General features: G+C 44.6%; 1 protein-coding gene across 1 annotated transcript; it reads right to left on the bottom strand.

Moving 5' to 3' along the window:
- Positions 1–269: 269 nt before the first annotated feature.
- Positions 270–13,799, bottom strand: VIM (vimentin). Its single transcript, XM_082192058.1, has 9 exons — positions 13,142–13,799; positions 11,649–11,709; positions 5,384–5,479; positions 5,112–5,273; positions 3,338–3,463; positions 2,305–2,525; positions 2,169–2,212; positions 1,606–1,688; positions 270–633 (listed from the first exon to the last, which is right to left on the bottom strand). Exons 1-9 carry the CDS (start codon positions 13,702–13,704, stop codon positions 595–597), a joined length of 1,395 nt encoding a protein of 464 aa, XP_082048184.1. The 5' UTR covers positions 13,705–13,799; the 3' UTR covers positions 270–594.
- Positions 13,800–14,778: the final 979 nt, after the last annotated feature.

Raw genomic sequence — 14,778 nt, 5'->3', positions numbered from 1 at the left:
TAAAACAAATATCACAATGAGGGTGCTGGAAAAGGAGTAGTCATGTGCTTATACCCCAAGGAAAATATATTTATCCCCTCAATAGTGTATAATTACTGTGTAAGAGCTAATCTTGACAGACACCAAGTTTCAAAGAGCAGGTGTAGATGTGTGCGTGCGTGTTTTCCATTAAAAAAACAACAACCTTGGAAGCATTTCTTGCTGCTACAATGAAAGTAGATCTATGATTGTTGCTAAAAACTTGCTGCAAATCAAGAAGACATGAGAAAGCAATTTCCCAAATGTTTATTGAAGCAGTGAGAGGTTTCTCATCATACTGTGCTGAAAAAGCAGTTTTATTCAATTCAGAAACTTAAAAAAACAACAGTATTGCAGCACAAGATAGTGCTATCTGAACTAGACTCCCTTTTTTTTAAGCTCTTCTAACCCATCAAGAGAGTCAGTTTTGCATGATCTAAGACCTATATCTTCTAGCATAACCACCTTGCGCTCTTGGAAAAAACTGCAGAAAGGCACTTGAAAAGCTGTTTCTCTTTTTTTAGTTTTGCTGGTAAGGGTTCATTTCGGCACAAGGAAGATGTGCTGTTCTCTTCTTCACTCCAGTTCATCATGGTGAGAAGTTTCATTGATAACCTATTAAGACAAGTATCGTAAAGCATTAGAAGGGTATTTAATTGTCAATTGATCTCAGCTCCTAAACCTTTCACAGGGAAGCTTAACTGCCACTTGAAATATTTTCCACTTGAAGCTAGTGACTAGAAATCTTGCACAAACACTACTGTCTGGCTCGCCACATGGTCCACAGATTGTATAGGCAGCAAAAAGGAAGGTGCAACTCAACAGGCTGGTGCAACACTGTGCCCAGCTCCCCTTGCCCTCCCCTCTGATACCTCAAAGCATATGGAGGGACACCAGAAAGTCTTCCCAGCTTCCCACCACCTGCTCAAGATATCTCCTTGGGAGCCAAGGCGGGGTGTGGAGGGGGGAGTTTAAAGAAAGGCAACTCAGCAATTTAGAGACAGCTGGCCTTCTGTCACCACATGCTTAAACCTGCCCAAGACATCCAACAAATGCAGAGCAGTCCTTGGAATTGCTGCACCACACAGCATTTGAAGCACAGCATTCAGTGGAAAAATTATTCACATTGTGGAGGTTTTGAACAGAGACAGCAGCCTGACTTAAGGGCTCAGAAACCAGAGCTAGATAGGCTTGTTGATGACTTTTAGATGGAATTCTAGGCTTAGCCCAGTATCCTTGTAGAATTGAATCCCGTTCATCCACGTTTTCATGCCCTGCAACCAGTATCTATCCCTCCCACCGTTCCAATGAAACAATGGCAAACACAGGATCTAGATCCTTCACAAATTTGGAGGTAGACACTCAACTTTCATTAAGCATCCTGGGCATAAAAGGTTGACCATTTTGACTGTCTTTGTGTGTGCACACACACAGCCAGTCCAGAAGAGAGGAAAGGATACCCCCATAATATATTCCAGTATGCTAAAGTAGTATGTTCCACACCCCTAGAAGATACGTTTAACAGCATAAATGTAAATATGTATGTATATACACAGCCCCACAACTGTAATTGCTCGTAGCACTCACTTGTCCATCTCTAGTTTCAACAGTCTTGATAAGAAGTGTTCTCTTGGAGTGGGTGTCTATTGGGATAGACTCAAGGTTTGTTTCTGTAGATAAGAATAGCACAGTTAGAACTCTGTAGAGAATTCTCACTCATGTTAGAAAGATGCCACAGCAATGCTGATCTTAGATCAGTGCTTGGGTAATATTGCTATGCAAAACCAATGAGATATCAGGCCTTTTGGAAGCTCTCTATTTAGGGTACCAACAAAACAATGTTTAAAAAAGCAAACGGCTAATTCAACCCTAAGTCAGGACCATCCACACCCATCCAATGGCAAAAGGCAGGACCACCCAGAGAAGGACACTTCAACAATTCTAGTCCCAGATTACACATCTGATACAAGGTGGGCATTGCAACAAGGACTCAAGAGTGCATCAAGGGAAGTCCAGACCCTTTACATACATCAGATGCCAAAATCAAGACCTTCTATTGCCGAGTTAAACTCAATGTCCGTACTATTTACATAAAAATGGTTAATACACCAAGGACGTCCAGCTACCAGATATAGATGGCACTTGCTTACCTCTCAGGTTCAGGGAAGCAAAAGTCGGAATGGGCATTGTGATTCTGAAAAAAGAAGACAGAAGTCATATTTAGATAAGACGGCTGAGACTGTTTTCAGAAATGCTTGCTGAGGGTTCACCGGATGAATCTAGTACCTGCTCTCTTCTCCCTCCAGCAGTTTCCTGTAAGTGGCAATCTCAATATCAAGAGCCATCTTTACATTCAGCAGCTCTTGGTACTCGCGCAGATGGCGAGCCATTTCTTCCTTCATGTTTTGGATCTCATCCTGGAGTCGGGCAATGTTGTCTTGGTAGTTAGCAGCTTCAAGATTAAAGTTCTCCTCCATCTCACGCATCTGGCGTTCCAGGGATTCATTCTGGAGAGATTTCACAGAAGCGTACACTGAGGCTTCAAGCAATAGCATTCAGTTCATGGGTAAAATGGTGAAATCAATAGGTTGTATCCAAGCAAGTGGACCCGAGTTAATAACATCTATTAATTTCAATGAGTTTATACTCTGGTAGGATTAAAGCGGAACAAACCCCAATGGCTCAATTCATCCCTGACCATTAAGAAATGCTGCCCAAGGCTGATTCAAGTAAAAACTTATTTTTTAACCCAGAAACATCTGGAAGACCACATGTCCGCCAGCCCTGGTGTAGACAATCCTGAGTGAGATACAACTGTCTGGCAAGGTGTTAAGTCAGATTTATATGTTCCCAAGTGTAAACATGGAAGACAGAAGGCTCCTTCACTTGCTACAAGAATGTGCAGAATGGACTCGAGTCGTAAGATTAGATTCATTTTATGAGTGCAGAACATTCTGCAAAGACAACAGCTCAGCAGCAGATCACATGCATAACAAGGCTGTACATTCAATCCCTAGAGTCTCAATTGAAAGAATTTTTAGGGTAGCCTGATAAAACTAGGGTGGCCCTAGTTTTATCACCAGCTTGAGATCAGAGACAGAGATGAACCACAGGCTCATTTCTATGTCAGGCAGCTTTGTTAGGGCATATGCCAACTTTATTGTTTGAAAGGTCTCTTTTGCAAACATGTAATATTTAAGTTTAGCTATTCCAAAAGAATGACTGAGAAATGCAGACTTAAACATACTTTTCTTCTTAAAAAACCACCACCACCACCACCTGCCAAAGCCTTCCCCTCCAAGCGTCATCTTTCACTTACAGTTCCTTTAAGTGCATCCACTTCACAGGTGAGACTCTGAATTTGCCTGCGGTACTCATTCGCTTCTTGCTTGGCCTGGCGCAGGGCATCATTGTTCCGGGAGGCTGCTTCAGACAGATCTGCAAACTAACAACCACACCAAGGTTAACTAGATGAACTTTTTCAAGAGCCCACCTTTTAGCTAAGACACATATTAAGAACTGGGCGAATTAAACTCTGGTACCAAAGGGCATGATTGATGAGCAGAACTCAGCTGATTCGCACCTTACAAGCCACTTTGGGTGGACTAGGCCTCTGCGTCATGAAGACTTGCATGATATAACCCTGTCTTTTTTAATGGGCTCATTTCACAATTGCAACGTGACCTCCCAATATATGTGTCTGTGAGACATTTGTTTACCATGCAGAGAAGTCCCTACAGAATTCCAACTGCTTTTAACAACATAACCAAACCCATCTGCAGCTTGCCAGATGCTCCTTAGCAACAGGACACAATACTTTTTTTAAAAAAACCAAACCAGAATGTTACTGGCCTGCAACTATCCCTTCAAGACACATCAAGGTACAAAGAGACACACGATCCTGTCACAGGATTCTAGTTTTATGGGGAATTCCATATTTTCCCCTGTAGACTAGGGGTTTTTAAACCAAAAAATTAGGTTTAAAATTGGGGCTCGTCTTATACACGGGTAGTGCTCAGGGGTGTTTTCTTAATTTTGAGTTCCCCAGAATAGGGGGCATCTTATACACAGAAAAAATACGGCATATTCTTAGAAACACTGAACTTTCAATGCTGCACCTACATTTTCTCAACTTTTACATGTTATTAAGTGCCACTTATCAAGGAACACCAGGAACCACCCTTATTTTAAAAATTGAAATTTAAAATATCCAAAATATAAATTAAGAAAATTTATATAACACTTATTTGACAGAAAATCTCTAAGAGGTTAAAACCCAAGCAACATTTTTTTAACCGAAATATAAATAAAATCAGTGATTCTAACACAGATGTAATGTGTGTGTTTTCATGGCCCACCCTATTTCTGCAACTGTATTCTGTCTTAACTGATTTTAATTCTGAATTTTAAATTACCGTTACCCACCCTGGGACCTACTGGTTAAGGGTAGGCAATAAAGAAGAATCATAAGAAGAATTCTAATGCTGATGATAAGAAGCTAAAACTGTGTCCCTGGGCAGACTTGCCAAGTTCATGTGTTCACCCAATTCAGTTCCGACACGGTTTCCGAAGTTATGTGTTGTGTTACTTAGAGACTATGAGTTGTTTCTTAACTGTTTCTGGTATTCTCTTTGAGGCACTGGAAGTTGGGAAGAGGAGAAGAGTGTACACCTTACGTAGCCTGAGCTGAGTGTAGCTTGTAAGTGTCCCTCTCTTAAAACGAGTGTGAAATGCTCCCATTACTAATTATGATTTATTTTTAATGGATTGCTTTTAAAGGTCTCATTTTATTAAATAATTAAGCCACCTCTCAGAATCCTTTTTGTGACAGAAAGCGTGGGACATAAATCTTCTAATGTACACACAAGTTTTATTTTATTTTTTAAAGAAATCTGCAGTATACCGCCATTTTGAGGGAGTGCTTTCTGTAGTATCAAGGCCTACAGTAGATCCCTAATAGTTCCATGACCATCATATTCAGGCAACTAAGATTAGCACTTTGCATCCAAATGACAAAATGTAGAACTGCTGAACTAAAGTATTTTATTTTATTAAAGAAATCCTCTAATTGAAGCCAAAGGCCATTCGCTTACTTTGGATTTGTACCACTCTTCAGCTTCCTGGAGGTTCTTAGCAGCAACACATTCGTACTGTTGACGCACATCGCGCAGGGCAGCAGTGAGATCAGGTTTGGCAACATCCACATCGATCTGGATATGTTGTTCCTGGATCTGGGCCTGAAGCTCACGGATTTCCTTCAAGGGGAAAAAAGGATGACATTCCAGAGATTGAACATTTTTACCAATGCAATTCATTTCCCCCCTAAGGAATCACATTGGAAAGCTGATGGGAGTTCAAAAATTACCTCATCATGGAGCTTCTTCAAGAAGATAATCTCTTCTTGCAGAGATTCAACTTTGCGTTCAAGATCCAGGCGGTTCAAGGAGGCATTGTCAACATCCTGAGGGAGGAACAACAGGGGGAAAGGTGTCAGAAACATTCATAAGCTAACTGGGAGAATGTTGAAATATGGGGCAAAAATGTCTGCAATGAACAAACTTCTGTCTAAATAAGGAGCGGCTCAATTTCACTTCCTTCCTTCAGTAATTGAGGTGGAGGTTTGACATTTCTCCATGGAAAATTGTCTACAACACAGAATCCGACCAAAGCTCTCCACAGCTATATTTTTTCTGCATACAATTTTCCATTTTGAGAAAGTCATTGTTTCATAACATTAATTAATGATCAATGAAGTCTAGTCAAATCTGAAACTGCAATCACTTTTTCTAGGGAGCTATTTTCAGAAAGGCTGCACAGCTTTCAGTCAAAAGAGGCGGAAGTATAAATCTTATTGGCACCTTCAATTGTTTTCTTAATTAAAAAACATACTATTGTCATGTCATGTCTTAATCATTCCATTATCAGTAATTTCCAATAAAATTTTTTATTATAATATTTTAAGCACACCAAGTGTACTTTATTGAATTCCCCAACTCTAATTCAGTATTTCAGTTCAACTATTTTTGGCTACAGAAAAAACTTTAAAGTTAGTATGACATACTTTTAGTTTGGCTTATGAATACCAGTTTGAAACATGCAGAATCAAATCAATATGGAGTAGCAGAAATTTTCCAGTATTTTTTCTGGAAAGCCAGCATCACTGTATCTAGGTGATCTCAACTTAGACTAAACACATTTGACCACCAGAAAAAAAAGTTTAGTTTAGATAGAAGTTGTATGCAGTCTGAGATGAAACGAATGGTGTGGCATGTTTTCGTGTGGTTAAAGTAACCTATTTACACACTAAATTCATTGCAACAGGATCAAAGGCATGCAAGTACTTTAAGAACTTTAGGATATTACATCAGGAAAGTTATTTGAAATATTAATGCACCTGAAACAAGCTACTAATGAATGTCCACAAACTTTATCATTCCATTCCATTTAGGACAGCAGGTTTGTTACACAAAAGAAATAGTTGGTGTCATTTAAGACTCCAGGCAAAGGATTAGCTGGGCTGGAGAAGGACGGCAAAATACAGTAGGGCTCAGCCACAACAGAAAGGCAGATAATGTTGTGTTGTGTGTACTTGGCAGTAAGCAAAAGAGATTAGCACTCATCTCAGAACCTACTTTTGTTTTCTCTGCAACTGTGCAAAGCTGCCAGTTATTTCACACAGGAACTCAGCAATGCCATTTCAGAAATCAGATTTCATGCCTGAAAGCTCACTGCTTATCCCAGACAAGTGTGAGCCCACAGCAAGAGTTCATATCCTCCTCTCAAGGCACCTGTTGCAAGTATAGCTGAAAAATGAACACGCTCGGTCCACTGAAAGCTAATGCAGATTGTTCTAGATGCACCAGGCTAGTGATTCTGGCCCACTCTCCCCCTCAAAACTTCGAACAACAACACCTTTAGGCAAAGAGTGAAAGAGTGCCATTGCTGGAAGATGTTTCTGGAGTGTCATAAGTGGTCATGCAAACTGTTATTTATTTTACTGTTAGAAAGGGGAGATGTTCTTGTGCGATTTTCAGTCTCAGGTGCTAAAGCAGCTCCCTTCCAGATGTTGCTGTACTCCCAACTCCCATCAGCCCAATTGTCAGTCCAGTACCATCTTGAGAGTACCACATTGGCTACCCCCATGCTAAAGTAACTTGGCTGGCCAGGGGTATTGCAGATTTTTATTTGAGAGTCTGGGAAAGCAACACAAGCTCAGGCAGCAAAAGTATTAGCCCAGTTGTGGCTAGCACTAAAAAATAAATAAATATCCACATGCAAGTATAACTAGAGTGCACTCTTGCAGCTTGACTTGAGATGACAGTCTGGGCTTGAACTATTGGGAAAGGAGTTCCTTTGAGTCCAATAACAGGTGCTGGCTCTCAGTGGAACACAATTAGGGAGAAAGCAAAGAACTATGAAGGAAACTTAGAAGACATAATCATGTAGACTGCAGAGAAGAGCCAGTTTTAGCTCTGGTGTTGCACCTTCAACAACCACATGGTTCACTCTACCTGTAGAAGAACGCATATGCTTCTGCAAGCTGGAGCACCACATGCCTGGCACACTGCATGGAGCTCCTTGCACACTGGGCTTTTTTCTACATGCGGAGCATGCCATTGTTGGGGCGGGTGACACAATTTGGGGGAGGGAGAGGTAAAAGCAGAGTCCCACTCTATGTAACGATGCTCTACATACTCAAGTTAACATGTGCAGAAGGCTCAACTGTATATATACATATAGAGATGCTTTGTGGTGAAGCAGGTCACTAGACAAGAAATGCTGGTTAGGAACAAAGCATTGCTGAGTTGAGGTTTTACGCCTGAAGACAATGGCTGGGGTGGGGAGCCCTGGACGCTTCAGAGGTTGCAAGACCATGGCTCCCATCATTGCCTGAACACTGGCTATGCTGGCTGGGGCTGATGGGAGTTGAGGAATCCTACAACAGCTGGAGAGGCCCTTGGTTCCTCACCTATTTTAGAGGAATGCCCTGAGACATTTATGGAATACTAGAGGAATACAAGCTTTGTCCCCCACCTTCCAGCTTCAGGGATTTAGCATTTTCCTTCCCCATGTTTCAACCAAGGGAGACGCAGCTTATCCTTCCTAAGCTCTTTCCAGCAGGACACCCTCATCTCTTTCACGTCTCACTTTACAGACTTCAAAGACAGTTTGCTGAAAACACTCATTGTGAGCTGCTATTTCATTCTGAGCCATTAAATTATGGGGAGGGAAGCTTGACACCATACATACATACATACACACACACATTTCACAGCCTTAAACCCCTATATTGGGGAGGTCACAATCAAACTTGGGATCCATACTAAATTAAACTTGTAAAGGTATCTGGCAACTTCACTGCTGCACAGAGTTGTAGCAATTAGGCTATTTGGATCTGAGCGCTGGTTCTTCCATGGCCTCCATCTGTCAATCATGCACAGTAAAACGAGGAAGCAATTCTTGCAGGCAGACCAGCCTGAGTATGTGAAGCTCTTATATCAAGTCAAGATAGCCCAGTGAACTCCAGCAGAGTTGTTTTGGGCCTGCTGCCAAAGAGCTTGTCAATTGACAGTACAGTGGTGCCTCGCAAGACGAAAAGAATCCGTTCTGTGATTCTCTTCGTCTAGCGGTTTTTTCGTCTTGCGAAGCAAGCCCATTGACGGATTAGCGGATTAGCGCTATTAGCGACTTATCTGCTGAACGGATCAGCTGATAAGCGGCTTAGCGGCTTAGAAAAAGGGGGGAGGAAAAAAAACACCAGCAGGAACTCGCAAGACATTGTCGTCTTGCGAAGCAAGCCCATAGGAAATTCGTTTTGCGAAGCACCTCCAAAACGGAAAACTCTTTCGTCTAGCGAATTTTCCGTCTTGCGAGGCATTCGTCTTGCAGGGCACCACTGTAACCTAGGACCCTTCTGTCTAGGACAAGCCATGACCCAAGTCAAATGTCCCCTAAATGCGTGAGCAAAGTATCTTTCATTCTACCTCTCTACAACCCTGGTTTCTCTATTCCTTCCCACAAGGTGTCCTAAGCATACCTGGAGTTAGCTAGGAAGGTGGAAGTGGGGAATCAGCCTAGGGGCTTCCAAAAGCTAATGCTTAGCCTAATGTTAAGGATTTTAATGATTTCACCACCCTAAGTAGTTCTGTTCCAAGATCCTGCTTTTTCTCTTTCAAATGCCTAAGCTATACAGTGGTATTGTACCACATGTAACATCTTGCCAGCAAAATGAATGCAGCTTCCTACATGGTAAGTGTTTTACCAGATCAGATATTGTACCCAAAGGTTCACTTCATTACATCATCTGTGCATGACCATCTCTTATCATATTCTTCCATGTGCTCAAGAACGCTGGAACATCGCCAGTGTGCTTTAGGTTTACAGTATGGAAGATAAAAGTAAAAACAGAATAAGCTCCTAAGTGTTGCATCTGCATTATGGGTCTGGGCTAAATAATCCTCAATCAACATTGCAAACACATGAGGAAAGAGGACACAACGCCATTGTGCACTGTTCCCTTTATTTATAGCTCCCCCCAGTCACGTGGCTCATGCAGGATAGATCAAAAGTCCCAGCAAAGCAAGGGGAATGAGTCAAGAAGGCTCAGTATTTGGTAATCTTTTTCTACCTGAGTGGCAGTCTTGGAGAATACCCACAAGACAGATGTGGTCCTAGCAATGTGCTATGTTATCCCATAAGTCACCCTTCTCGGATTCCCCACACTCAGAGGCAGACAACCATGCAAATGGAACTATCAGGCCACGCACAAAGGTGCTCTGAGCTACACAGAGACTGAAGCTCTCTGCAGTACTAGACATATCCAAAGAGTACCAAGACTCAGTTTCGGGTCACTCTGGGGGCTCACACCAGTAACTGTAGAAGACAACTCTGCAAGCCACATGTCTCATTCATGCTTGTGAACCCAGCTCTCTCGAATTTCACCTTCCTCTTCTTTTACTTGAAAGTCTCAAACCAAATGCGCTATCCTGCTTCAATTCTAAAGTAATTCCCACAGGATTCAATGGGCTTACTACAAGGTTGGGTATAGGAGTATGGGCTAAATATGTTTCTTCCACAAACTGAGAATCTGGCTCAAAAGGGGGGGGGATATAGTCAGCAAAGTTGCAAACATTTTTATTTTAAGTTAATTGAAAAATGCAACTTATTTCATGAATTTTGCCCAAACTCAGACTCTCACTGTCTTATGGAGATGGCTTTACTTAAAAGGATCCGTTTCCATCTGACATTCTCCTTTGAAATAGAGGTTTGAAAATTAGTTATTGTATTAAAAATTGGCACACAGAGAACTTAAGGCAGAAAAGCTTCATTTTTCAAAGCAAAATGACTAAGCTTTGAAAGGCTCCAAATGTTATTTACTTCAAATGTCCAGTGAACCAGTCTAGTGGGATGGGAAGGAATGCCTGAAGTATTAATTATTATGCAGTCCTAAATTAACATCCTTGTTGACTTTAGGTCGGTCTTCATGTCAGCAATATAATTAGTGGACAATCTTGTTCAATAATCAGTTAGAGACTGGACCAGCTGAAGTGGCCAATGCTTTAAATTATGGGTTTCTAAATATGCTTGCATCATTACACATCCAGCAAGAATGCAGCCTGCCATAAGCACCCCCAGAACACAAAGGCTCCTATTATTTCAATCTGCTGCCACCACAGTCGCTGTTAATGCCTGCATCGGCATTCCATAGTGAATCCCATAGAAACCATTAATACCTTTCAGCCAAGCGAACAGATGGCTCCCTTTCACCCTTACCAATCTGAAAAACCGATTCCACAGAGTTTCTCTGGGTAACAGGCTAGACGTTGATAAAACAGAAACAATTCTTGGCCCCTGCAAGAGCGCTATGTGCTTGTAAATGCCTCTGCTAAATTCAAGCACAGCTCAAAAAGCTGGACACAGCTGGTGTTAACATAGTGCCTGAAAGCATGACCAGCAAGTTTTGTTAAAAAGTTTCTCCGCCACAAACTTACTACTTGGCCCATGGCAATATGCTATCCTTTCATCTTCATCGGAATGCAACAATGTTGTTATATGACAATGTGTCTAGATCAAGGTTAGCCAATATTGGTGCCATCTAGATGTTGTCAGACTACAACTCCGATCAGTCCCAGCCAACATGGCCAATGGTTGGGAGAAATTGGTTTAGGTCAACATCATCATGGTGGCAACCCCAGTATAGATCTTCATAGTTTCTAGACATCATGGTTAGATGAAAACTCCAGGAACAGAGGCAGCGTGCATCAGACTATAAGTTGCTGGGGAGCAACAAATGTAGCCAGCTTCCCAGAGGAATCCCATTAGCCACTGTGCAAAAACAGAAAGCTGGTCTAGACTGACCTTTGGGTTTGATTGAGCTGGGCTCTTATGATCTTAACATTTCAATACTGCTAAAAAATGCAGAAATACTGTTTCGTATGAGTCAAAACACAAGGGAAGTGAAAGAACTACTTGAATTTGTACCGAAGAACCAGAACACTCCCATTATTCATATTCAACCACCAGGTGGCTTTCCGTTCCGCTTTTTTCTTGTAAGCGTTTAAGCACTAGAATTTAACAAACACTTAAAAACTTTAATGGGGGTGGGGGTGGGGATGTATGAAATTACAAACCTGTCTGAAAGATTGCAGGTTGTTCTCAGCTTCTTCCCTCTGAAGCATCTCATCTTGAAGTCTGGAAAAATTAAAGGACCCATTCAAAGAAATGAAAAAAGCTGACCAAGTGAAGTTCAGATTTGATGGACAGTCAGCCACACCCATGAGGGAAAGAGAAGCAAAAGGGGGAAGAGTGTGGGAGGGGGAGGTCTTCCACACAAAAGCACCCCATGCCTCCATTTGTGTGGCTCCGTTTTCATTACAGTGTGACCAGACTTGGAGCAGAACTCTTGCAGAAGCAGCAGCATTAAATCCACCAATAAACATAAGCCTAGCAAAAAAGGGAGGGAAGGCTACCCCACTTATTCAACTAGCTGAGTGGGAGGGAGAGATGACCTACAATTGTGGATTGTTTGCCTAACACATTTTGTTAAAACTGGAGGTTTGCAGCAGCTCCCCAAACCATAAATTCAAACTTAGCCCTGATCTAGACCTTATAATTCTAATACCAACGTGGCAAATTACCAGGCACTTGCAACCATGCAACTTTGGAAAGTACCAGCATAAACTGATTCAACAATGGGTAGAGTAACAGTGCAATCCAATCTATGCAACTTTACACAGAAGTAAGTCTGTGAGTAATTGCAGGCTAGCACCACAATCCTCTACAAGTTTACTCAGAAGAAATTCCCACCCAGTGCAATGGGCCTTGCTTCTAGCAAAAAATGCAAATTGAAGCCAAAGTAAAGTCTACTGAACTGGGTGGGGCTAGCAGCCCAATTCTATGCACACTTACATGGGAGTAAACCACACCTCTCAATGTTTATTTGCAAGTAATTCCCCTTTTACATCAGAGTAAAACAAGAATGGAACTTCATCCCTTGTTCTTTGTGCTGCAGAGTGTGAATAACGGGACCCACCACACTGCAGATTCTTAAGACAAAGGCGCTTGCCCAGCTGCCTCTTCAATGCCTCCAGCCAGCGCAGGCTCAGCTGTGGAAAAGTTTTCTGAACTTTTTCACATGACGAGTCCTTCATGCGATTCACAAAGTGAATGTGATCATTCTGAATCAGCCCACGTGACTGAATTCACAAGCTTTCTGAATCAAAGGAATGAATGAACGCTCAGACTTTTATATTTGCTTAGCGCTGATGCGACAACTTCATTCCTAAGGGGAGAGGGATGGATGGAGACAGACAGAACGAGGGCTGTAACCTGAACGAGGAAGTGTTAACCATCCAATCAACCAACAAATCAATCAATGTGGCTGGCTGAATTCGCACAAATTTGCAGGCATTTTGAAACGAGAAGCACATTTCCTTTGTTTGCAAGGGATGCGCGCGCGCCATCACAGACGGAACCACTACTCGGAGAGCAGGAAGTCTGGCAGGGCAAGCCACTACTCAAACCCCAAGTCCCATTGGGGCCAATGTAGTTTACTCAACCAGCCCAACCCAGCCCTCGCCCCGGACCCCCCCCCCCAGCCCCGTCCAGGGGACCCGCGCCTTACTTTTCCCGCAGGCGCATGATGTCTTCGGCCAAGTTGTCGCGGTCCACCTCCACGCGGGCCTTGTCATTGGTGAGCTGGTCCACCTGCCGGCGCAGCTCGCGCATCTCCTCCTCGTAGAGGTCGCCCAGGCGGGACGTGCCTTTGCCCTTGAGCTGCTCGAGCTCGGCCAGCAGGATCTTGTTCTGCTGCTCGAGGAAGCGCACCTTGTCGATGTAGTTGGCGAAGCGGTCGTTGAGCTCCTGCAGCTCGGCTTTCTCGTTGGTGCGGTTGGCCTTGAACTCCGTGTTGATGGCGTCGGCCAGAGAGAAGTCCACGCCGCCATCGACGCCCAGCATCCGCATCGGCGGCAGGCTGCTCCGCAGGCGCATGGCCTTGGAGGCGTAGAGCCCGCCGCCGCCGCCGGGCGCCGACGACACCAGGCGGACGCTGCTGGGCCGGGCGCTGCCCAGCGAGTAGCGGCTCGACGACGTCACGTAGCGGCTGCTGCTTGAAGAGCTGGGCCGCCCGCCGGCCCCGCCGAACATGCGGCGGTAGGAACTCCGGCTGCTGCTGGTGGTACTCATGGTTGTAATCCCAGAAGAGGAAGGTGGGCAATCCCGGGGAGAGAGCGCGAGAGAGCAGCGCCGTCGAGCAGCGGGAGGAAGAGGCGCGGGAGAGCGGCCGAGCGGGCTCCGCGCGCCTCTTATACGCCAGTCACGCCCTCCGCCCCGTCCAACAAAAGCCAAGCCCCGCCCCGCGCGGCGGCCAACCGCTGCCCGACGGGGTCCCCCGGGACGGGCGGGGCGGGGCTGGTCCCCCACAATCCCAGCCCATTTCTGATTGCAAAAGGAGGAAAAGCAGATGCAAAGGCTTTTCCTGCTCAAGGGGAGGGAGGGGGATGATTAATAGGGGAGAAAAGCCACGACGGGGGGGGGAGGAGGGAGGCGGTGCCCACCCCCCTGGCCTTGCAAACTCCTGATTTGTGGCTGCGCAGGGTGCAGGAGGGAGGAGGGGAGAGAAAAAAGGATGGAAAGGAAGACGGGGGCGGAGAACGCGGGGGGGGCACACCGCAACAAGGGGGGTGGAGAAGTTGGAGGGATCTCAACGAGAAGCAGATGTGGGGAGGTTGAAGGCGAGACGTGGAGATCGGAGCCTGTGGAAAGTGGAAGGAACTGGCTGCAGGATGAATACCATGGGGAGGGGATGGGCAGGACGACCAAGCTAATGGGGGAACCGTCGCGTCCCCTTTTCCTCGCGCAGAGTTTTTGAGAAGTTGGGAAAACGAATCCGAGGGAGGGAGGTGCTGGGCTGGGTGGCGAAGGAGTTCCCCTTTGCTCTGGGGAGTCCCCGCATGTCGAGGCGCCTCCAGCCCGAGGAGAAGGAGGCTCTTTGCCTCGCGAGCAAAAACCAGCCAGGTTTCCTCGGGACAGGCGCTTGCAGAGACGCAAGAGGCTGCACGCGTCATTATCAATCCCTTCCACATGGCACCAGCCGGGGCCTATCTGAGGCGCCGGGGCCGTTATTTGGCTGGCTGGTTTCTCTCTCTCTCCTTTCCTTTAAAAAAGCAAAAACAAAAAACCTTTCGCAGCAGTTGGGCTGCATTTTCTGGTCGATGCTTCTCCTGCACGATTGGAGACGCATCCGTAAAGGGAAGGACA

Source organism: Podarcis vaucheri, assembly GCF_965113315.1.
Source record: "Podarcis vaucheri genome assembly, chromosome: 12".
In the NCBI taxonomy this organism is placed as follows: Eukaryota; Metazoa; Chordata; class Lepidosauria; order Squamata; family Lacertidae; genus Podarcis; species Podarcis vaucheri.
Note: the sequence above shows the minus strand (reverse complement) of the source record. Positions and strands in the feature narration are given on the sequence as shown.